Source organism: Actinia tenebrosa, unplaced genomic scaffold (genome assembly GCF_029948245.1).
Source record: "Actinia tenebrosa isolate PJP-AT-01 unplaced genomic scaffold, QUT_ActTen_1.0 PGA_scaffold1__47_contigs__length_23844297, whole genome shotgun sequence".
Taxonomy (NCBI): Eukaryota; Metazoa; Cnidaria; class Anthozoa; order Actiniaria; family Actiniidae; genus Actinia; species Actinia tenebrosa.
The window spans coordinates 13,080,860-13,104,372 of record NW_028292578.1 but is presented as its reverse complement, the minus strand read 5'-3'; the positions used below and the strand labels follow the sequence as shown (position 1 = coordinate 13,104,372).

Genomic DNA, 23,513 nt, shown 5'->3' with positions numbered 1-23,513 from the left:
AACGTTTTGGTTTTGTTTTGCCAGAGGTCGACCGTCATTTCACACTTGTCGCACCATTGGTAGCGCTGACAGGTGGAATGGCTGCATGAAGAGTAATGGTACACTTTGGTATGCTGATCAAAACACTTTTGATTCCAAAATTCAATATGACAGTGCTCGCAACACAAGGATTGATGACTGCGTTGATCGTAGTGGTTGGTCGAACCTTTACATTTGAGACAGGATCGTGTGCATTTGTGATGGTCTTTGTCGTTGTAGCCTTGGTCGCATCGTGTGCAATAATATCCCCGCCCCAACTAGCCCGGCATGGAAGTGATTAATTCATAATGGTCACAACGATGGTTGAGGTAGATGGTATGCTGAACAGGTATGTTGGTTTTGGCAACATAAATGACCCGGCGCGCAATTTCATCGTAAACCTTGATAAGAATGCCGGGATGTTTCTGATCCATGGTCTTTTGGAATTTTTGCAATTCGTCGTAACCGCATGGTTCATTCCATTCCACTCCGGATGCATAATACCAGGATCTTAGGGTTTCTCCTGAGATGTGTTTGCTTACGTCATCATGCAACACGTGGTTTACACCACTTAAAATGGCTCGTCCCATGCAATTGTTCGAGTGGTCGTCGTGCACAATGGATCTTGGTTTCTTGGCTCGCGCTACCTGAGGATCCATGGCGTGAAAAGCTCGTTTCACACCAGGGCGGTACTTGCGAACTTGACCCACTTCGCGGCATTCATGAGGGAGCTTTCGACGATCGGTATACCCACGACCACAGCGATAACAAAACACGCCGTTTTTATTATAATATAAGCGGTGAGGAAAGGTGACGGTAAATATTCTATCTAATGACTCTACCCAGTAAAAGACCCAACAGTCTTTCCAGTCTTTGGTGTACCAGACTTTAGTATCGGGCTCGTGTGCGGTCTCGCTGCACTTGATAATCATAATAGGATGCGCGTAAGGAGAGGAGGCCCATCGATCTGCTACTTCACGCCAGGTCATGTTGTTATGCCAACAAATAGTTTCGCGTAGGGTTGACACATCAACTCCTCCTACGTGTCTGGCTAATTCTCGAAACATGTCATCCCCCAATGAAATATGTTCATCACATAAAATGCCGGTTACAATACTTTTGTCAATTTTTTCTCTTAATTCGTCCAAGGAGAGGGTCACTCTAGCCTTCCTTCCACGCCCTTGTAAACCTCGAACTAAGGTCACTTCCACCTCAAAAGTTCCAGCTAATAACCATTCTTTCCGAGATTGTTGAATTCTTTGAATTTCTTCCATAATAATAGTTTGTCTGCTTGATGCCGATTGTCCTTTGCGCATGGGCAAAGAAACTGGCATAATTAAATCACCCCCCGTTATTTCGATACCTACTGTATCCTGGGGCTGAATATTTTCTCTTTGATGGATCACTTCCATAATTTCTTGAATGGTATGTATTACGCGCTCAGCTCCTTCTCTCACAGTTAACACATCGCTCGGATCTTTTAATTTCATAACATATCGTATGATTGACGTGCGAAACGCGTCATTTTGCCGCCACTGGGTGCGTCTTACCTCAGATAAATGGTTGTATCGACTGCGTGTCGTTACCAGTCCCCCTCTTTGTTCATAGTCTTCCAAGGCGCGAAGACATAGTGCGTCTCCATTTTCATCATCAGAAAAATAAGTATTCTCTGCGCTTTCTCGTAGCATCCCTGTTAACGAATAATGCACTGAATGAGCGTGTTGCCCTCTACTATTCTATATGTAGTATGAGTTAATATAATAGTCATATGATCCACGTGTAAAAATAAAAAAAATACAGTTGAGCAAAATTGGTCAGGGATCCACCGATCTGGGTGCGCGCATTTTATTCCTTTTAAATGATTCAACTATTCATTTCATTATCAATTGAGGAAGAAAAAAAAAGCTCATTCATTTTTTAATTTAATTTTAATTTTTTTCAAGGTTTTTTTTTTTGTTTCTTTCTTTTTGTATCTTTTTCGTTTGTTTTCCATTGTCTTTTCTTTTCCAATTTTCTTATTGTTTTTGTAAGAATATTAATTTGCTTCATTACAAACATTGTAAACATTTCATTATGCTTGCCCAATTTAGCCTTTATCAAGTTCAACCACTAAATCCATTGCCAATTATTATTATTATAGCAACACACATCAAAAAGACAAATTAAAAGAATTTTTAGTTTATTTATACAATATGTTCCTTAAAAAATATACAAAATAAATAATAAATTTAAGAAATCAGATATAGTGCATCGCCGAATTGGCTGTACAATCTTAGAGCCATATCGGGCTCTAACTGTTCCGCGATGCTCGGCATCTCTTCCCAGTCCGACTCATCGTCTGACATACCATAGAAGAGATTGTCTTCGTCTTCCCAATAATCGTCTTCTAAAGAATCATCTAATAAACAAAGAAAGTAGAAAATGTAGTCTTTTGCTTTTTTTTCTTTAGGTCATGCCTGAGTAAAATTCTTAGTTATGTTACAGCTAAACAGTTGATAACTAAATACCTTTTTTTAAAAGCGTTTGGCATTAGAATAGTATATTTAATTTGTTGAGACAAAATCACTCTTTTCTTAAAACTATACCTTTAATTTGATTTACTTGCGGTTCATTTTCACGATCGTCCTTTTCGTTTGCCGACGTTTCTTGCGGACTGCTTTCTTTTTCTTCTTTCTCTTCAACAGTCAATTCAACTTTGTTCTCTATCAAAAAAAAACAAAAAAACAAGGAAAATAAGATGAAAAATTACACGAAAGAAAGAGGCATGGGTCAATTTTAAAACGATAATCTAACAAAAAGTTAGTTTTCTGAGCTTGTCCGTCAATTTGTTGTGGCAAAAAAAAAAAAAAATCAGTTTATGAGACAGCATTCACATTTAAGCATTCACATCTTAAGTTTTGGTACCTTGATTCGACATGGTGTGTCTTTTTGTCTTTTGTTTCTGAGCTCGTCGTCTTCTTCGTTTTTCCTGGTCTTGCTGGTAAAATGATTTGTCACAATAAAATTGCTCGACTTTTTAAAAAACTTCCAGTGAAAGGAATGTCAATCAATCCATACAATTTTATAACTCATACCCTGATTGGTTAATAATATAAAACCTTTATTAACCATCAACAAAAGATATATGGCATGACAAGGGCTAAACAACTCTGATTTTTTCTAGTTTTGTTTAAAAGTCGTATTAAAAAACTATATCAGGAAAGAGAACATATAAGGATATGCTCTTTTGTGAAAAAAAAACTAAAGACTTTCTTTACACTATGTGCATGTTCAGAAAGGATTTTGGTTTAGCTTTTCATTATACATTGAGGGCGGAGTTTTTTCATTCTGAATAGATTTTTTGAAATTCATTCATACATTGAGCAAACTATTAGAATCAATCTATCGGACACCTTTTTGATTTTTTTAAATAATGTTTGTGATTTTGAAAGAACTCAAAAGATTTTAGCAACTTGAATGGTTTCCAGGCAAAAGTTTGTATAACTTACGATTTTAAAAGAATAAATTATGCAAAGACCAAACTTAGTAGTTTTGGTATCCTTTTGAAGTTGTAAAAGTTCTATTCATCCTTTAATCCTCAAAAGTAAATACCGGCCAATTGTGTTTGTTTTGGTCTTGTGGCATCTTTCTTTTTGTTAGACTCTGTTTCAATTGACTTTATGATAACCTTATTCCAAAAAGCTAAGAAATGAAAAAGATAACTCCAAAGAACATACCAAAAAAAAAAAATTCTTAGATTTATTACGAGTTACTACTCTTTGAGGTAACCTGATATCTCGATTGTTAGCTGTTCATTTCTAGTGCTTTTAAAAAGCGTTATTAGCATCACTCATTACCTACACAAACAAAAAACCAATGAGCTTTTTTCTGTATTGTTCTATACATATCATCTAAATTGCTTGTGTATTACATCTTTTGTTGACTGAATCGAAATCTCTTTTGAGTTTTATGTCTTTAACAATCATCGTTTGGGGAAAACCCTCAAAACGACTTAAAAAGAAAAAAAGAATCTTATGTACGAGTGCGTATATGCGTATGTGCGTATGTGTGTGTGTGTGTGTATGTACTTTTTTTTATTTATTTTTGAATAGCACCAAAATAATGTTTAGATTTTCTTTGTTAGTAGTGAACGTACACAGAAGTCATATGTTCTAAAACCTCAATTTATTCTTTTCTGTCCTACATTTTTTTATTCATTTGTTTGTCGGGAAAAAAAAAAATTGTATAACATACTAATAAGTTTTAGATTTTATTTCTTCTAGTGAGCAAACACCACCGCACAGATGTCTTATGTTCCAAAAACCTTTTTTTCTTCCTTTAAAATTTTCTTTTCATGTCTTTTTTAGTTCTTTTGAATTCAAAGAAAAATTTGATTAATCAGCTGTTTATTCTTTTAAAGTGGATTTCATTATAAATATGGGCACCCGAAGCACCAATTTTCTTCACCAAATCAAATTTTTTTGACAATCGTTTCATTGAATTTAATCTCCCCGTTGTACTCTTTACTATAAATCTTCAACGATGGCTTCCAACCAGGAAATTGTTGATCAATCTTCATCCAATATTGGTAAGTATACCACAGCATGCCATCTTCTCAGTTCTTGCACTGGTTTTTCCCCCCAACAAAATGCATACTTATACTTGTCTTTTTGTTGCTTTTATTAGATGTGATGGTGGTTCCCGAATCCCCTGACGTGGCCCCTAACTCGCCGTCACTGATTGGAGGACTAACGAACGATCGGGCCGCAGGAACGAATACTGGCGATGCTGGAACGAGTAAAAAGAATGAGCAGCCTGCTAGAAAAAGAATCCGTATCGATCTCGATGAAGATTCGGAAGAGGAAGGAGAGGAAGATGAAGAAAGCAAAAAAGATCTGGAAGATTTGGTATGCAATATTTGCCTATTATCTTTAAACAGAAGATATATCAAACATCCTACCAATGTTAAAAAACATTGGGTAGAATTTTCGTGTTGTTCCTTAAGAATCCATGGAACCTGCCTACTAAGATATTATGTAGAAAATACCAAAAGCGTAGCAGGACGTAGCTGTCCTGTTTGTCGACAAATGATAAAGGTCCTTCCAAGTTTTGTATTAGAAACTTTTTCGGAAGATCATTTACTACCAAGATGCCAATTTATCTATTTACCGGTCTCTTTTTTCATTCATTATTATAAAAACTAAAATGGTAAAACAAAACAAAAAGTATAAAATGGCAATTAAGGAAATGCTAAAAAAATTGGATGGGCTTCCATCCTGATCAAATTTTCAAAAAGTTGAGGAACAAAAGTAAGACGTTTTATCTTTTCCTTTTATTCAGGTTAAAACTATTGATTCATCCGTTGAAAAGATGAAAAGGGCGTTTAGCGGTAGTGTTATGAAAATGGATGCACTTTTGGAAACTATAAATAAATGTTATAAGATTTCCGAAAAAGGATTAAAGAATATAGAACTTATAAGAAAAACAAAATTGGGGAAATATTGATGGCCAGAATTATATGATAGATTTACAACATGCTTTAGATGAAGCAAATTGTGTGATTGATTCGGAGAGAGATGAATTTTTCTTAGATTTAACCCACATTTACGATGGTTACTGATTGACAATGGGTTTTTTATTTGATTATTTATTGATTTTCGTCCATTTTTCTACTTTAGCTTAACAACTACACTAAGAGCAAGATCACAGCTCTAATCTGCAATCTTCATATGCATCAAATATTCACCAAAATATATAATCTTATACAAATCTCATTATTAGAGAACGAAATCGTAATAGAACCCCTCGGTAGACCAAAACATCGATTACGAACAATTCTAAGAGAACTCGTAGTAGATCTTGAAAAAATTGAATCCAAAATCCGATTGGATAGGCAATCCTTAATAGCTGTTGTTCCTCATGATTTTGAAACTCGGGTAATAACTATTCCTTGAATTATCTTTTGTTGTTGTTTTTTTTTTTAGACGTGTTTTATATGTCTGGACGATAATCAAGAGACGTATGATTCAAATAAAATGCTTTGTTGTAACAAATATATTCATAGCAAATGTGTAGTTGATTTTATGATGCTAGGTCAAACAAACCCAAAACTATGTCCTCATTGCAGGCAAACTTTTTCATTAAAGTATTATGCCCCTGTTACAGCTCAATTTCTTGAACGAATTCGTCGTAGCCGTTTAAATGTTTATGAGCCTTTTATCTTGCTAATGAAATATCACATTTCTGATTTGATATTTTGCAACCCAAATTTTTTTAGATAAATGGAAAAAAATGTGGCCTATGCAAGCACCAACGCTCAGTGAATAACAAAAGACTTGAAGAAAAATATAATTTAATGTGTTGTAAAGAATATGGCATTAGCGAATTCGTTCATGAAACATGCCTAGTAACTTATCTCGACAGAGGATTGATTTATTGTGTAAACAGGTTTGACGATAAGGGTCATTTTATGAAAATTGATCATAGCATTAAATTTTATTCCTCTTTTAAAGAGATAAGTAATCAAAAAAAATTAGTAGAGTCACTAGATAAACAAATGATTGATTTTACCAAATATTATTTTTTCCAAGTCATTTTAAAACATCGTTATCATCAAGACTACCTTAATGAAGTTGACTTGACGAGTTATGAATCAATAAATCATGAACAACTTATTCAAGAATTGTAATTAAGAAAAAAAGAAAGAAAGAAAACCTGTATATAAATATATAGTGTAATCAAGTAATCATTTTGCTGAACTTCTAATAAAAATTGTGAACAAGAATTCTGTTTGTGTGTGTGTCTTTTTGTTTGATGGTAAAATCATAAAGAGCATGGAGTAAACTCAAACTTCAAATTCAGATTACAATTATAATATGACCAATGAAAAGGGAGAAAATGGTGAAGAGGGTGTTGATGGGGATAAAAAAGATAATGCTCCAACTTTAATTAATCATTACCGTGTTTCTATTTTTATAAAAAAATTTTTTTCTTTTTCTTTTTTTGACCTAAAAAAACGTGTATCACGGCAAAAAGGTTTTAGTTTAGTCTCAACTTGGCTCATAGACTCCACTGTGATTAAGCGCGAACAACGATTCAAGTCATAGAAAACACAACGCAAAGGGGGAAAATGCAAAAGAATTGTCCAAACTCAGAAAGCCACGCGTTAACAAAAGAATATTTTCTACAGTGTCAAAATTGTACCGAGGCGATAGCTCGGATCAAAACAAACACGTTTAGGAATCCGTTTTCACCGCATTTTCTATCAACTCATTGTGATCACTGTTTCGTGGAACGGCAGTACCTTCGAAGAGATTTAGAACCAGAAATTTGGAACTACTTTAAAACAATGGAACTTAAAAAGACCCTGGATAGGATTGATAATTTAGTGCATCACTCATTCTAGAACGTTTTTATTTCAATTTTACACCAAGAAAATAGTCGTAACATGTCACTGGGACCACTTTTTGTAACTGAAAGCAAATGAAAACAAAAATAGAACTTAGTCTCGTCACATGCACCATGACTCAACTTGAGCCTATTGGATAATATGATCATTACCTCATCTTATTCCACCTTTTATTTCAAATCGTAACCCTGATTTCCGATCAGTTGCTGCATCGAGTTGGACCTAGTAACTAGTACAAGACTAAATCATGACTTCAATCGAATCTTCTATCTACTGTTTTTGTAAAAAACCTGCCAGATCCTATTCCACCAAGAATGGCGGTAAAATGGTAAAGTGTGGAGTCGTTCTCAATTATCCTCAGATACAAGAAACACTAAAACAATTCAAAACGAAGCGTGAAAGACATGAAGCCTTACAAACTATGAAGTTGGGATGTAACATGAATCTTTGCTTCCATGATGCTCAACAACTTGGTTCTTCTCATGGATATCGCATAAAAAAGTTTCCCAAGTGCGAGCATAATGTGTATGCCAAACTCTTGGTGTGCCATTCACAAGCCAACAATGGTAAAGTCTTTTGGGCCTGCCCTGTTCAATACCCTGACATTGATTGTGGTTTCTTTCAATGGGCAACGGATACAACAATTCAAAAAAAAGACAAGCGTAAGCAAAATGTTGTTGAAAGCGAAAGCGACATTAGCGATGATGAAAATGAAGGTCGTTCTTCAAAATCCAGAAAGAAGTCAAGAAAGAGAAAAATGAAAAAACTCAAATGCGAGTCATCTGATAACGACACTACTAGTGAAAGTGAATCTGAAGACCAGCGCCCCCCATTAAAGAAGAAGAAGAAAAAATAAATGCTTGGCTTAAAATGAACTCTTATCTCTAACAATTGTTTTTAATTTTTTACCTTGTAATCCTAATTTATATTTCACTCATTTAAAAATAAATAAATATACGATTTTTAAAAACCTACCTGAGACTTGATTCATTCTTGACTTGTGTACTTGCGCGGGCATGTAGTGACGTCACCTCATCTTTTGGTTTGCGCGCGCACTTTTTTTTTTTCGTTCATTCAAGATTGGGCTTGAGCTAGCGCGCCTTTGCACCCCCTCCCCTCCCCTCCTTTCCCCTTTGCTCTCGTTTCCATGGTTATTGCATTTCTTGAATCTATGAATATAATGAGTCGTCTATCCATAGTCCCCACATACTACTCCTTCTTATTTATGAATCCTAGAGCCTGTTGACGGGCACTGGGGCCGCTGGTCATCATGGTCTACATGTAGCAAATCATGTGGTATTGGCAAGCAAACAAGAACAAGGTTATGTAACGACCCACCTCCAAAGTATTCAGGCAAATCATGTGTTGGTTCAAACACTACCGAACAGTCTTGCAAGGTTTCTACCTGTGGTCTTGGTAAGCTTTTCTAATCTTTTGTTGCTGCCCTACAAGCTAGCAGGCATTATGATCAGTAAGTAAATAGGTTGGTAAGTTTTGGATTCAATGTTTGGTGAATATTGCTGTCCTAAATTAAGTAGAATAATAGACACGTACTCGAATGCAGAAACCTCTGAGGTTTATTTACCCTGAGCAACGACAGCCATTCATGTCGGATAACATTGCCGAAACTACAATCTAGTATCAGCTTCTTATAGTAGTATCTTTTCCCCTTGTTTGCTTGCTTTCTTATTTTATCGATTCTGCAAGACAAACACTTTCACTAAGCACACTCCTAATGCACTTAAAAACCTTGATATCTGAAGGGGCATACCCGAGTCCCTAGAGTTCCCGTGACCTTCTCCTTCCATTGACACTCTAATCGTCACTTGAATTTGTTTTGGAAGAGAAAAGGATATCGGGGGATGATTTGTTAAGGTTCCCTCCATGTTACATATTAGATACTCAAGTATGCACTAATCTTAAGGTCCAGATGACTGCGACTTTGAGGACACTTTGTGCCACTGGCATCAACCAACAACGTATGAAGAGAATAACTTTCGTTGGGAGAGATACACGGGGAACACTCCTAGCTCAAACACCGGACCTTCTGAGGATCACACGACAAAAACAGGTATGTGTATTGTATTGCTGGCTTGCAATTACTACAAAAAACATCAGTTAAAGCATAGCCACCATGTCTACGGTATATACATATATAACAAATTGATGTGAAAGGTGCAGCCAGGATTCATGGTAATTTTTTTAGATGGATCCCATCGACTCTTGCTTGTTTTTCTAAGAGAAATTGAACAGACGTTTCAGTATGATGTCAGACCTTTTTCAGCTTGAAGACGTAACATGATCTGCCCGAAACGTCCGTGCAATTTCTCTTAGGATGAATAAACCAGAGTCAACTAATCTAATTAGAATTAACATACAAGTTGACGTTTTAAATATATATTGAGTTCTACCAATACAGTGGCTATGGAACCAGCCTTAGAAATAGTACCCAGCTATATCATTACATCACAAGCATCATAACCAACCCCCATCGTTTTTTAAAATATCGTTAGCCTTATTTCAACGTGATATACTCGACGTATTTCCCCCATTAGGTTTCTACGTTTTTGCTGAGGCGTCGTCTCCAGCCAGTGAAGGAAAAACTGCAAACTTTGTCAGCAAAGAATTTCCACCAACAGAAATCCGATGCGTAACATTTTACTATCACATGTATGGTGAAGGAATGGGAACCCTTAACTTGTTTGTTAACGACACCAGTACTGGTGATATGAGGTTACTATTTACAAAGACTGGTAACCAAGGAGATGAATGGAAGAAAGGAAACGCAACGATATCAAGTTCAGGGAAGTACAAGGTATAATTAGATAATTTCTGACATAACGAAACTTCATAGATCCTGGGCCTCCTCGAGTACAAAAAAGGTCTCAGGCTTCATGGTGCAGATTGTATTAAGTGACGTATTTTAGTTAAATAGTGCTTATTTATAAATATTTAATTTACTATATATAATGATTGTCTATGTTTGTCATGTTCAACTTGGATCCGCTGTTGAATCTGGCCCCATTTTTTGGTGTTTTTAAGTTCTTCGTATAATTATTTCCAGACCACTATAGTTTCCAATTTGTATTTTTCTTATGTTGGTTATTTTGCTTGATATTTAAGAATACATTTCACTAGAGTTCTTTCTTAATACCACGAATTCATCTGTCTACCATGTCTTTGTCTCTAGACTCCATTAAACATGATCTTTTATTGCCTATATATTGTCTGAGCATTATACACTTTCATAGGTTGTGTTTCAAGCTGTTCGTGGAATGACATTTGAAAGTGATATCGCCATCGATGATGTAATGTTTTACAAAACCTCTTGTCAGGCCATAACCACTACACCACCTGTAGTCACTACCCAACCACCTGTAGTCACTACCCAACCACCTGTAGTCACCACCCAACCACCTGTAGTCACCACCCAACCTCCTGTAGTCACCACCCAACCACCTGTAGTCACCACCCATCCACCTGTAGTCACCACCCAACCTCCTGTAGTCACCACCCAACCACCTGTAGTCACTACCCAACCACCTGTAGTCACCACCCAACCACCTGTAGTCACCACCCAACCGCCTGTAGTCACTACCCAACCACCTGTAGTCACCACCCAACCACCTGTAGTCACAACCGAACCACCTGTAGTCACTACCGAACCACCTGTAGTCACTACTGAACCACCTGTAGTCACCACCCAACCACCTGTAGTCACCACCCAACCACCTGTAGTCACCACCCAACCACCTGTAGTCACAACCAAACCACCTGTAGTCACTACTGAACCACCTGTAGTCACCACCCAACCACCTGTAGTCACCACCCAACCTCCTGTAGTCACCACCGAACCACTTGTAGTCACCACCCAACCACCTGTAGTCACCACCCAACCACCTGTAGTCACAACCAAACCACCTGTAGTCACTACTGAACCACCTGTAGTCACCACCCAACCACCTGTAGTCACTACTGAACCACCTGTAGTCACTACTGAACCACCTGTAGTCACCACCCAACCACCTGTAGTCACCACCCAACCACCTGTAGGCACAACCAAACCACCTGTAGTCACTACTGAACCACCTGTAGTCACCACCCAACCACCTGTAGTCACCACCCAACCTCCTGTAGTCACCACCCAACCACCTGTAGTCACCACCCAACCACCTGTAGTCACAACCAAACCACCTGTAGTCACTACGGAACCACCTGTAGTCACCACCCAACCACCTGTAGTCACCACCCAACCCCCTGTAGTCACCACCGAACCACCTGTAGTCACCACCCAACCACCTGTAGTCACCACCCAACCACCCGTAGTCACTACCCAACCACCTGTAGTCACTACCCAACCACCTGTAGTCACAACCAAACCACCTGTAGTCACTACCCAACCACCGGTAGTCACCACGAAACTACCTATAGTCACCACTCTAGCCACAACCAAACGCCCCTGGACCTTTCCACCAACAAAAGGTAAGTCAAATTTGAATCAATATCTATTGTTAGGATTTAAAATGGGTGTGTGGGAACTTTAATTGTTACTTGTGAAACATAATTTTCTAAATCATTTTTCCTTTAAAAAAGGTAATGCTTACGGTACGAATGTCTTACCATGTTTACTTGATATATCGTCAAAACTCTAAACTATACTAGCTTGATCCTAAATAATAACAATAACATTATTCTGTCCTTGAATGGCAAATAAAGCTCCAACATGCCAAGATTACGACAGATATTGTCAATCCTGGGCAAACCGTGGAGAGTGTACGAGAAACCCTAGGTACATGAATGTCTACTGCAAGAAGAGCTGCGGCAGATGCTCCTCTGGTAAGTATTAGTCATTACGAGGTTGATATCAAGCTGAGTTGGCATGTGCAGGGCATTTGTGGGACTATTTAGCAATTATTGCCAATTATATCCTCATCGGAAATTGTAGCAAAACAATTGCCGGCAGATGCCATTTTGTTGCCGACTCAATGTTCCGGCGAGATTCAGAGGTGAATATTGTACAATATTCACCTCTAATTAACCAATGAGCGCGCGCGTTCTTAGGAAGTACACAAGTTGGTATATGCCAATTACCTTTATTGAAATATATCTCCTAAAACAACAATTTCACAACGTACTGCAATGTCAACTTGATCCATGTTTTTGCTCAATTTTGAAATGGCTAATTGCTTTATTAATTTTCTATTGGCATTTTGAAAGGAAGGATTTCCGTATTTACGGCCGGAATCAAGGGTGATCGTACAGACTTGATCTCACCTCTAAACTTGTCTAAACATAAGAGCAGATTAGAAGATTTTTCTTTGAGTTGTCCAGCTTTCCTATCTTCCTTCCACAAAGCTCAAGAGGATACATCAAGTCAAAAAGAGGGAAGGACACAGGTTAACTCCTGAATGCCAAATTTTGCACCATCGGGTATTTTGCGCATTTAAAGTGTATATTTAAGACGGTCAAGGAAGAAATCTATAAGCTGACGCTTGAAAGCGGACATGGAACTTTTTTGAACTTGACATGATAAATGTAGAAGCTGTAGGTTTTTCTGCATCATATTAGTTAAATCATATACGTCAACTACGACTAAGATTGAAATCAACCTAATAATTCCTAATTGTTTTGTAATAATCAATAATGTTTTTAATAACTGTTTATTAAGCTCGTGTTTGATATCATTATTTTTCTATCGATAGGGTGCACTGATTACAACAATAACTGTCGCTATTGGGCTTCAATAGGAGAATGTTGGCGCAACTCTCTTTACATGCACACCAACTGCAGGAAGAGTTGTAGATTCTGTACAAGTGAGTAGAGAAAAAAGTCGAAGAAGATGATGCTTAAATAGAATAGACCTAATTCGTCTTGGTGCAATGTTTACGCTCTTAAGACCACGTGTCATTCCCTTATCAAATCTTTGTTTAACGGTTGCGTATGAGAAGACACATGAATATGGATACAACTCAAATAAGCGATATTGTTTTCGAGAGAATGTCATGTGGTCTGAAATATCAAACTTGGTCTATCCATGTTGTTTGAAGTTGTAGACAAAGTCAAACAACAGCACATCTTGAAAGGTAACTCCTCATACAATTGAAATGGTTGTTACCGTCTCGTCACATGACATGAATTCGATTTTTTGTTTGTTATGTGTGTGTTTTCGTTTTGTTTTTGTCTTTTTGTTTTTTGTTTTTTGTTTGGCTCTATCGAAAATGTCACATCATTGTTAACAGATAAAATCAAAAGCATCATCTAAACGAATTTATTAAAGCTTTTTTCTTGATTGACAGCTCCTCCTCGTTGTGTTGACCGATCGTCAACATCTTGGTGTCAAGCGAACAGATATTTCTGTTCTTTTACTCGGTACCATCAATTCCGACAGAATTGTAAGAAAACATGTCGTTTATGCTGATACTGAACAAAAAAGGTAACTGAATACTGTTTATAAATCAACTATTCGTACGAGCTTTCGTGGTGCAGTAATTAACTGCGGTAATGAACTGAATTCCTGTAGGCTTTAGTGTTCACGTAGTCTTGGACTCGAGGCAATCACCAAATAGTGTACTTTTAATAGGCTGGATAGATCATAAAACATATCGTCCTGCTCTGCTTCTAAGAATCAAGCATTGGAAGAGCTGACTCCTATAATAAACTACTTTCAATTGTATTCTATTTCAGGTTATGCTAGATATTCTTGGTGTTGGGTTCTTTCTGTTTAATCAGCGAGGTAGTCTTGAAAACATAATAAAGCTTTTATCCAAACTGTTATCTGCGTGTTTTTTCCCTTTAATAAAACTCATGTCGTTAAACTCTCGTTAAATTAAACCCCTGAACATGGAGGTCGGGCTAGAAGCGGCAGTCACAGCCTTTCCTACAGCTGTACAATCACCGAATCGAAATATGGGGACCAATTTGAATAACTATTGTTCTCCGCTGACTAGCGACTGACTAGCCTCTCATACATGTGAAAACGCTTTGATTTTTCCACATGAACACGAGGCTAGTCAGTCGCTTGTTAGTGCAGAACAATAGTTATTCAAATTGGTCGCCATTTTTCGATTCGGTGTATAGAAGTGTGACGTAATTCGAACTAAAAACGAATTTCTAATCACTAGCTTCTACAGACATTTTTCTGCGTATTGGTCTTAATAGCAGTATTCTCTGTTTATATATCTAAGTGTTGAAGGTTTTGGTTGAATAGCTGAATATTTGTAGCTCACAACCGAGACTAAGGCTGAGCAAAGAGAACTCGAACCTGTAGCATTGTTTCTCCTTTCAAAAATATGTTTGTAAAAAAGTTATACATACATACATAAACTTTATTAACGTGTCGAACTTCTGGCATACCACAAGTAGCACACTACTCTGGGACACTTAGAGAATAAATTAAGTAAATAAGTAAATAATTAATAATAAAATATTATATGGACAAATAATTTAAAAGTAGTAATATATCTGTAGACGTATACCCAAAAAAAAAAAGACCTTAAATATTGAACTGTAGTGTATATAGTATAATGTAAAGACATGACCCTGCGACGCCTTCAGGAGATCCCTACTTCGCACCAGGCGATACAAAACATTAACAGTGGGCTCAGACGGGAATCGAACCCGTGGCCTCTCGCACCCAAAGCGAGAATCATACCACTAGACCACTGAGCCAATTCATGTTCCAAATTACCTCATTTCAGTGGGAAAATATTCACAAATACTTACGGCAAAGAGTAAAGAATGCACAACTTCAACAATACAAACACTTTGAAATTCTATGGACCTTTACTAGAACACATCAATATTCAAAATGATTCCGTACGAAATCGAGGCTAACCCTGTACAACACAGAATTCGAAAATGGAGCATATTTAGCAATACTATTGGGTTGGTTACGGTAATGTCAGAACCGGAAAACTAATAGGATGGACAACCCTTGCTAATATTTATGGGTATTCCTTTTTCCGCATTTCGAGAGTCTTCCATGTTTGGTCTTTGGAAAGAACCATACAAGCAGAGATACATGCATCCTTTTTGGGTAGACATAGCTTTAGCCTAGCTATGAGGAGCCATCATTCTTTTATCGTGATGGCGATGGCTAACACTGATATCTTGCGTAAGCTATGCTCAATTTTATGTGTTTTTTTTAATGTATTCATTCATATAAAAACCAAAAACAGAATAACGTAAATTTTTCCGGCATGTGTACTTTTCATAGACTCAGTTCGGCCAACTATTTAAAACCATTCATTTTTCAAATAAGAGGTTTCCATATTATATTCAATCAGTATCATAATTAATGGAACGACATCACATGGTAGCCTTTTTTTTCCCCCACAAAAGTTTATGCCTGAGTATACTGCCCTTAAGCGCTTGAATCTATATATTTAAAACTCCTTATTTCAAACATAGCTGTTTCGGTTCATATCATGTTTTTGAAAGGCCTGAGGCAATGTCTTTTAAAGGTTCTTATATTTTTTGCTAGATTTATTTATCTAGACTACCTACTAGGATTAATTTAAACTGAGGGGCTTTAGTTATTGAACGTTTGTTGACATAGCACGCGTAAATAAAGCGCCTAAAATAAACCTTACAGTGTAAGTATTTGCTATCTCGTTGGTTCACAATATATGTCATACATCGCGTGATGGGTCAATCAATAGACCGTTTTCTCAAGGTTGCGTGCGCATCCAACATGACGGGCCACAAAATTGAAAAACGCAAATTCAGTAAAATTGAGAATCCAGTTTTATATTTAAAGGGGAGAATAATCGATTTAAGAATTCTTATCGAAAAAACATTTCATAGCAATGCATGATAATACTCGTGTCTTTTATTTAAAAATTTGTAGCAATGTATGATAATTCTCATTATAAAGCTTCTGTTCTGGTATCGTGGCCCGTCAAGTTCCTTAAATTTGGATGCGCACGCAACCATGAGAAAACGGTCTATTCTTAGCACTACTTAACAGTACTGATGGTGTTTGTATGAATAAATGAGATATACCACGGATATATTACTTGACCGCAAGTGGTTTGAGGAAGCTATTCAAATTATATTCTACAGTAAAATGCCGCCGAAATTTTGGAGTACGTGAAATTACAAAATTACGAACTGATTATCAGATGGGAGAATGACGCGGATGATCCATCTGTGTTAAAGTGTATATCAAGGAATTTTTTTTTCTTTCAAAATCACTTATATGTGAATAGTGTAGTAGTATGGGTACGGTGATTTTTTTATATAAAATTTTTTTTTAGGAGATATAAACATTTGAAATATCAATATGCAAATGAGATGACGTAAATTCAGGACTAATTTGTTATACAAAAATGCTGTTGTGGAAAGTACTGCTGTTTTTTTCATTTGCAAATTATCCTTATGATTGAAATATATGGCTTTGTACACTTTTTGGTTATTTCACTTCAGAACACTTGTCGTAAATTACACTGCAAAATGTAACCCATTCTTGAATTTACGTCATCTCATTTGCATATTGATATTTTAGATGTTTGTATCTCTGAAAATAGAAGTCCACATACAAAAATACTGCAACCATAGTACTACACTGTTCCCATAAAGTGATTTTGAAAATAGATTCCCCCCCCCCCCCCCCCCCCCCTTGATATACACTTTAATCTTTAGTATAACGAGTTAACAGAATTGAAAAGCCTTCTTTACAACTGACTGAATAACCAGAAGAGATACTATGAGTCCGCCGCGGAAGCTCATTCTACACACGTTTACACCTTACACAACAAATATTTACATGTACGCAGATGGTGTTGGATCGTAGGGAATAGAAGATCAAGATAACCCGAAGTGCTCAAAAAAAAAAACCTTCCTATATTCAATGAATTCAATAAAAAAGGGTGAATTTAAATGGCTGCGCTTTGATATTACAGTTATTGCAAGTGAAGTATTTTACGGCCTTAAAAATACATTTATACGATACCGGCTATAAAATATCTGCCACTGATAAACTATTTGGAATTCAAAGGGCTGCGCTTTGATATTACAATTATCGTAAGTGAAGAATTTTACCTTAAAAGTACAATTATAAGATACCGGCTATGAAATATCTGCCACTGATAAACTATTTGCTTATTGAAAAACCTCCGTAGAATGGACATGTGGAACTAATTTAATCAAAAACGGGGAAATTTAAAAGGTTGCTTTGATATTGCACACGCTGACAATCAAGTGAAGTATTTTACTTTAAAAAATACTCTTAATACGATGCCATCTAATATTTGCCATTGGTAAACTGTTTGCTTTTAGCATGAATGATAAACCCAATCCTATTGATAGAAACACAAAAACAAGTATGAGAAACTTAACAGCTCAAGTAAATTTCCTGTACTAAGCTAAAACAAGCATTCAATTTCTATAGAACTATAGTGTTCTATTAACTGTACCGTTTAAGGATCTTTTTGTCAGTTCAGTGCTTGATAAGTAGTTCGAAGCCTGTTGCTAGTTGAATATTTTCCACGTCTATGTTATACTTAAGATTTCTTTCTCGGGTAAAAAATGCATTATCAAATCTTTATCTTCGTCTTGGTTTATGGATCATTCACTGAAGGCTCACCTTTTATCACGAAACAAGGTATGTCATTCTTATATGTATTTCTATTTTGAAATTATTTGAGAGCTCCACAGCGCTTAGTGGGTTAGAAAGCCGGACTGAAGACATGCAGTAGTTCTGGCAGTGAATTTGCGAGTAATGTCACAACGCAATTTGATGCGCGCAAACCGAGTTGCCCCGTGTGTCCTCGCCTTGGGGAAAGAAACAACTTATTATACCTATTCGGAAGTCTTCAGGCAAAATGTCACATGATCGATACGTTTGGGAAAAAATGCAAAGAAAATTTCATACATCAACGCAGTCCCTGCCATAAGGTATACGAATGTCAGTATTTTACGAATGTCAGTGTTTGAAGAAAAACCTTTAATTTTCTTAACGCTAACCTTACTTATCTAGCCAAAACTATGTTGATACTGAGCTACATATTTTATGATATCACTAACAACCAATAGTTTATGCCAAGAAGCTATGACTTAAAGAAAAATTTTAATAATTGAAAAAAGTCAATATCTTTCGCGCGCAGCAGACAATTCGACCTATTTTTACTTTCTGGCCGAATCAAAACTTTCCATGTGGTGGATCGCTTTTAAGGGACGTTTCATAGAGAACTTTCACTAAGTATAGTATATGTACAATGTATTTATATATTTTTTGCTTATTCCGATTTTGAAAAATAAGTGAAGTGCCCAGCCTCGACAAGCGTCGTTAGACCTTTTTATAATTAAACTTCTCACGATTTCTTTTTAGATGATCAAGGTGCACAATACGAAGTCCGAGGAAAATTCAATCAGGAGCTCCGCCTTCAACAGGCTTCCCTTGACGACCCAGATAATTCTGTTACAGACAGAATCATTAGAATTAACAAAGGTAACATTTGGCTTTTTATCAGGCAACAGCCAGCTTCTAATCATTCAAACACGAAGTGAAACAAATTAAATTGTTTCATCCATTTTAGGAAAAAATAAACATTTCTATGAAGGTGATATCATTTTGAGTGATCATGATGACGTAGATACCCGTAACCAAGGTGATGTAGATGGACCGTTAAGAGACACCTTAAAGAGAGCTGCACAAGGAGCTAGACAATACTTGTGGTTAACGAAGGAGGTTCCTTATGAAATACATGACGATTTGTGTAAGTCACATTACTATGTTTGCTTAGAAAATGATCACACGCACCTGACCAAACACGTCTCGGCCCAGTAGTTCAGTGCTCCGCCTTCGTGGCTTTTTATCTAATGCTTGGGACTCTATCCCATAGAACACCAGCTCGCGTTCATATTCTTTAACCCTTACACAATCAGCAAACAAGCAGAATAAGCAATTGCAACTGATTCAATGTGAAATATATGTGTTGCAGTGGACTACAAACCAAACATCAAAGCTGCAATCGAGCAGTTTACACATCACACGTGTGTGCGATGGGTACCGCATACTGACCAATCAAACTGGGTCAAGTTTGTCCGTAACGATGGGTATGTACAATCTAGCCACTTTGCAACTGCCCTTTATATGATATACAAGCACGTGGTTTTTATGTTTTTATCATGAAATAGTCCCGTGTTTCTCCTTCAGTAAATACTGATGTTTTTACAGCCTCGTTCAAGAGCAAATGATTTGTAAAAATCACCTGTAATGTAAATATTGTGCAAGTTGATTAATACCAATGTTTAGAACTCGGATCGATTATTAATGCATGGTAGATCGGTGGATATCTGTCTTATAAACAATATGATAAACATGAGCAAATTAAATGCGATCTATGGTTTTTAAAATCAGAGGTGATCCAATACGAAACTAGTGTATAACGTCGTATTTTAGGTGTTCCTCAAATGTAGGGCGTAAGTACTGGTTAACAGGCCCCCAGGAAGTTAATCTGGGCAGCGGTTGTAATCATCGAGGTACTATCATACACGAGATGCTCCATGCTGTTGGATTCTGGCACGAACAGTCTAGACCTGACAGAAACCATCATGTGGAGGTTATGTGGGAGAATATCGAAGAAGGTATAGCATTATATTATTGGTTAATATAAATCAAGTGCAATAGACCTCTTTACCTTTTTGGGTATAATTTCCAATTTCAGACCACGTGTTATTCCCTAGAGTATAATTTATTTGTTTAATGATAGTGATTGAGAAGACACATGAACGTGGATACAACTCAAACAACAACAAAATATTCTCGAGAGAAAGAAACGTGATCTGAAATGGAAAAGTATTCCGCCAAAGTTGAATCAGTCTCTTACCCATCCGCCAACACCATATCATAGATAAGTCAACGAATCGAAGAGAATAGAGAAGTAGCTCAATCTCCTCAGGGCATGCGCACGAGTAAAACCTTGTTTTTGATATCTATGTTGTAGGGAACGAAGACAATTTTAATAAGTACAAGAGAAACGACATAGATGTGCTGAACACGAATTATGACTTCGACAGCATCATGCATTATGGGAAATATTCATTTTCCAAGAACGGCAACCCAACTCTTATAGCCATCAACGATCCCGATAGAGAACTTGGTCAACGAGATGGATTCAGTGAAATAGATATCGTCAAAATCAACGCTCTCTACGACTGCAAAAGTAAGATTTTAGGCTTGTAAAACCCAAGGTAGATGACTCGAGGCTTGAGCCAGAACCATATCTAGTTATGATTGTTGACTTAGTTCGAGAGTTGAATGACATAGCAAACGCCATGTTGGTGGGCATGGAGCTAGTAACGCGTAGGCCTAGGGAAGTTTTTCAACAACATGGTCGAACAAAAATCAAATATAATCAAATGATTATGTTTCACTTTACGTAATTGCCGCCATGCTGGACACATTCGCCCAAAAAAAAAATTTTTTTAACCTAATATCAAACATGGTAGCTACTTAGGGGAGTAAGCGTTGCGTGACGACACAAATAGCGGCTGCGAAGGAGACTATATGGAAGCCCTGCTTTTCAATTAGCTATTTAGGTCTTATGATAGAAACCAACAATTTATTGATTCAGGCTTCTTACGAAACATTGATTTATAATTTTATCATCTTTCACCAGACAGTGTAGATAGCGGATGGAGCTCATGGAGCGGTTGGGGTTTTTGCAACGATGAATGCTATAAGGTTCGACAACGTTTCTGCACTTCATCCGACAGGAAGACGTTTTGTCCTCAAGCCAATTATTATGGCATAGAAGTGGATTCTGTAGACTGCACACCAGAAGAATGCTATAGTAAGTCACAGGAATACACTAAAATATTTTTAAAGCTACAGTGAGGATCAAATGAGACAATGAACTTTGGGTACAATACAGGACTGATGTCAGCCTAGTAATTATATTATTAGTTTTTGCAAGTTTGTTTTAATCTCATTTCTCAATAGAGGTGCAATTGAAGTCATAGCCGCTATTTTGTTTTACTTTAACGAAAGATTTGGTTGTGGTTTCTACTCTTATATTATATCATTTGCTACTTGGCGGCCATGTCGTTTATTCTCATGGGAAGGGAAGAATGCTATACTACTTATTTTTGCAACGTCTTCCAACGCATACTTTCCAGTAAATTCTACTTTGACCGTTGTCAAGTTTGAGTACAAAGTAAATCAACCTTCTTATTCATGAATCCTAGAGCCTGTTGACGGGCACTGGGGCCGCTGGTCATCATGGTCTACATGTAGCAAGTCATGTGATATTGGCAAGCAAACAAGAACAAGGTTATGTAACGACCCACCTCCAAAGTATTCAGGCAAATCATGCGTTGGTACTAACATTTCCGAACAATCTTGCAAGGTTTTAAATTGTGGTCTTGGTAGGTAGATTAGTATTGGTCACCTTTAAAATTAAAATGTGTGGAGATTCAGTTTTGTTGTTGACTACTTTTATAACCCAGCCTTCGTTAACAACGGATTTAAATTTTCACGAATATGTCATGGTATGCTCTGTAATTGATGTCTCTTTAAGGACCCGATGATTGTGAGTTTGACAACAATATTTGTCACTGGTATCAACCCACTACTGTCGATCAGAATTCTTTTCGCTGGGGGCGATATTATGGTGAAACGCCAAGCTCGTTAACGGGACCTTCTGGAGATCACACATCAAAAAATGGTAAATCTTCGATTTTAAATATGTTCCTATAATCTAAAGATTTTTTTAATGTTGCTATTTTTGAAGGTCGACGTTTTAAATATAACTTTGATTATTTGTTTTACGTCTTATCTGTTTTAGGACATTATGTTTACGCTGAGGCGTCATCAGCCAGTCAAGGACAAACTGCAAACTTAGTCAGCAAAGAGTTTCCACCAACAGAAATCCGATGCATAACATTCTACTATCACATGTATGGTGAAGGAATGGGAACCCTTAAAGTGTTTGTTAACGACACCAGTACTGGTGATATGAGGTTACTATTTACAAAGACTGGTAACCAAGGAGATGAATGGAAGAAAGGAAACGCGACAATAACAAGTACAGGAAAGTACAAGGTAAAGATATTGTTGTCTTCAGTCTCTTCTGATATTTTTTTTAGTATAAACATTTTATTTTTATTTGTTTTACTGAATGAAAGGTTGTGTTCCAAGCGGTATGTGGGTATTCATTTCGAAGCGATATTGGACTTGATGATATAATCTTCAAAGACTCATCTTGTGATGGAACGGAATTTATGACAACAGAATTCCCTACAACCTTAGCAACTACGACAAATGAGCCCACTTTACCGTCTACTACTACTAAACATCCTACTACCAGAGTACCGACTCAGCTTACCACCACCAAATCAACCACCAAAAGACCTACGACAAAAATTCCTACCAATGCTCCTACTACACGTGCACCTAGCCAGCCACCCACTACGAGAGCATCCACACCACCACCAACAACAACAAGAGCACCCACACAACCACCAACAACAACTAGGGCACCGACACAACCACCGACAACGACTAGAGCACCCACACAACCACCAACAACAACTAGAAAACCCACACAACCACCAACAACAACTAGAGCACCCACACAACCATCAACAACAACTAGGGCACCCACACAACCACCACCAACGACTAGAGCACCCACACAACCACCACCAACGACTAGAGCACCTACACAACCACCACCAACGACCAGAGCACCCACACAACCACCCACAACAACTACAGCACCCACACAACCACCAACAACAACTAGAGCACCTACACAACCATCAACAACAACTAGGGCACCCACACAACCACCACCAACAACTAGGGCACCCACACAACCACCAACAACGACTAGAGCACCCACACAACCACCCACAACTAGAGCACCCACACAACCACCCACAACAACTACAGCACCCACACAACCACCAACAACAACTACAGCACCCACACAACCATCAACAGATGCAACAATCCAGCCCTCCACACCGGAACCACTGTGCGTTAATTACAACGCCAAATGTGCACACTGGAGCTTGTCGATGCAATGTGATCTGAATCCACGATACATGCATGTCTATTGCAGAAAAAGCTGTAAATTGTGCGTAACAAGTAAGTAAAATA

General features: G+C 37.3%; 3 protein-coding genes and 1 non-coding gene across 4 annotated transcripts; 3 read left to right on the top strand and 1 right to left on the bottom strand.

Annotated features, from left to right (window-relative positions):
- The first annotated feature begins 4,503 nt into the window (after positions 1–4,503).
- Positions 4,504–5,992, top strand: LOC148909894 (uncharacterized). Its single transcript, XM_089033349.1, has 2 exons — positions 4,504–4,904; positions 5,676–5,992. Exons 1-2 carry the CDS (start codon positions 4,602–4,604, stop codon positions 5,949–5,951), a joined length of 579 nt encoding a protein of 192 aa, XP_088889475.1. The 5' UTR covers positions 4,504–4,601; the 3' UTR covers positions 5,952–5,992.
- A 2,631-nt stretch (positions 5,993–8,623) lies between these two features.
- On the top strand, positions 8,624–14,177 carry LOC116286290 (uncharacterized). Its single transcript, XM_089033304.1, has 8 exons — positions 8,624–8,821; positions 9,330–9,476; positions 9,961–10,220; positions 10,657–11,887; positions 12,122–12,241; positions 13,108–13,218; positions 13,702–13,838; positions 14,090–14,177. Exons 3-7 carry the CDS (start codon positions 10,074–10,076, stop codon positions 13,821–13,823), a joined length of 1,731 nt encoding a protein of 576 aa, XP_088889430.1. The 5' UTR covers positions 8,624–8,821; positions 9,330–9,476; positions 9,961–10,073; the 3' UTR covers positions 13,824–13,838; positions 14,090–14,177.
- An 824-nt stretch (positions 14,178–15,001) lies between these two features.
- Trnap-ugg (transfer RNA proline (anticodon UGG)) lies at positions 15,002–15,073 on the bottom strand. The gene has a single exon. It is a non-coding gene; the product is annotated as a tRNA-Pro (tRNA).
- Positions 15,074–17,932: 2,859 nt separating this feature from the next.
- On the top strand, positions 17,933–23,271 carry LOC116286289 (meprin A subunit alpha-like). Its single transcript, XM_089032452.1, has 12 exons — positions 17,933–18,008; positions 18,735–18,854; positions 18,943–19,122; positions 19,348–19,462; positions 19,809–19,993; positions 20,353–20,571; positions 21,028–21,201; positions 21,596–21,775; positions 21,928–22,074; positions 22,195–22,451; positions 22,535–23,185; positions 23,245–23,271. The coding sequence occupies exons 1-12, from the start codon at positions 17,933–17,935 to the stop codon at positions 23,269–23,271; spliced, it is 2,331 nt and encodes a 776-aa protein (XP_088888578.1).
- The last annotated feature ends 242 nt before the right edge of the window (positions 23,272–23,513 follow it).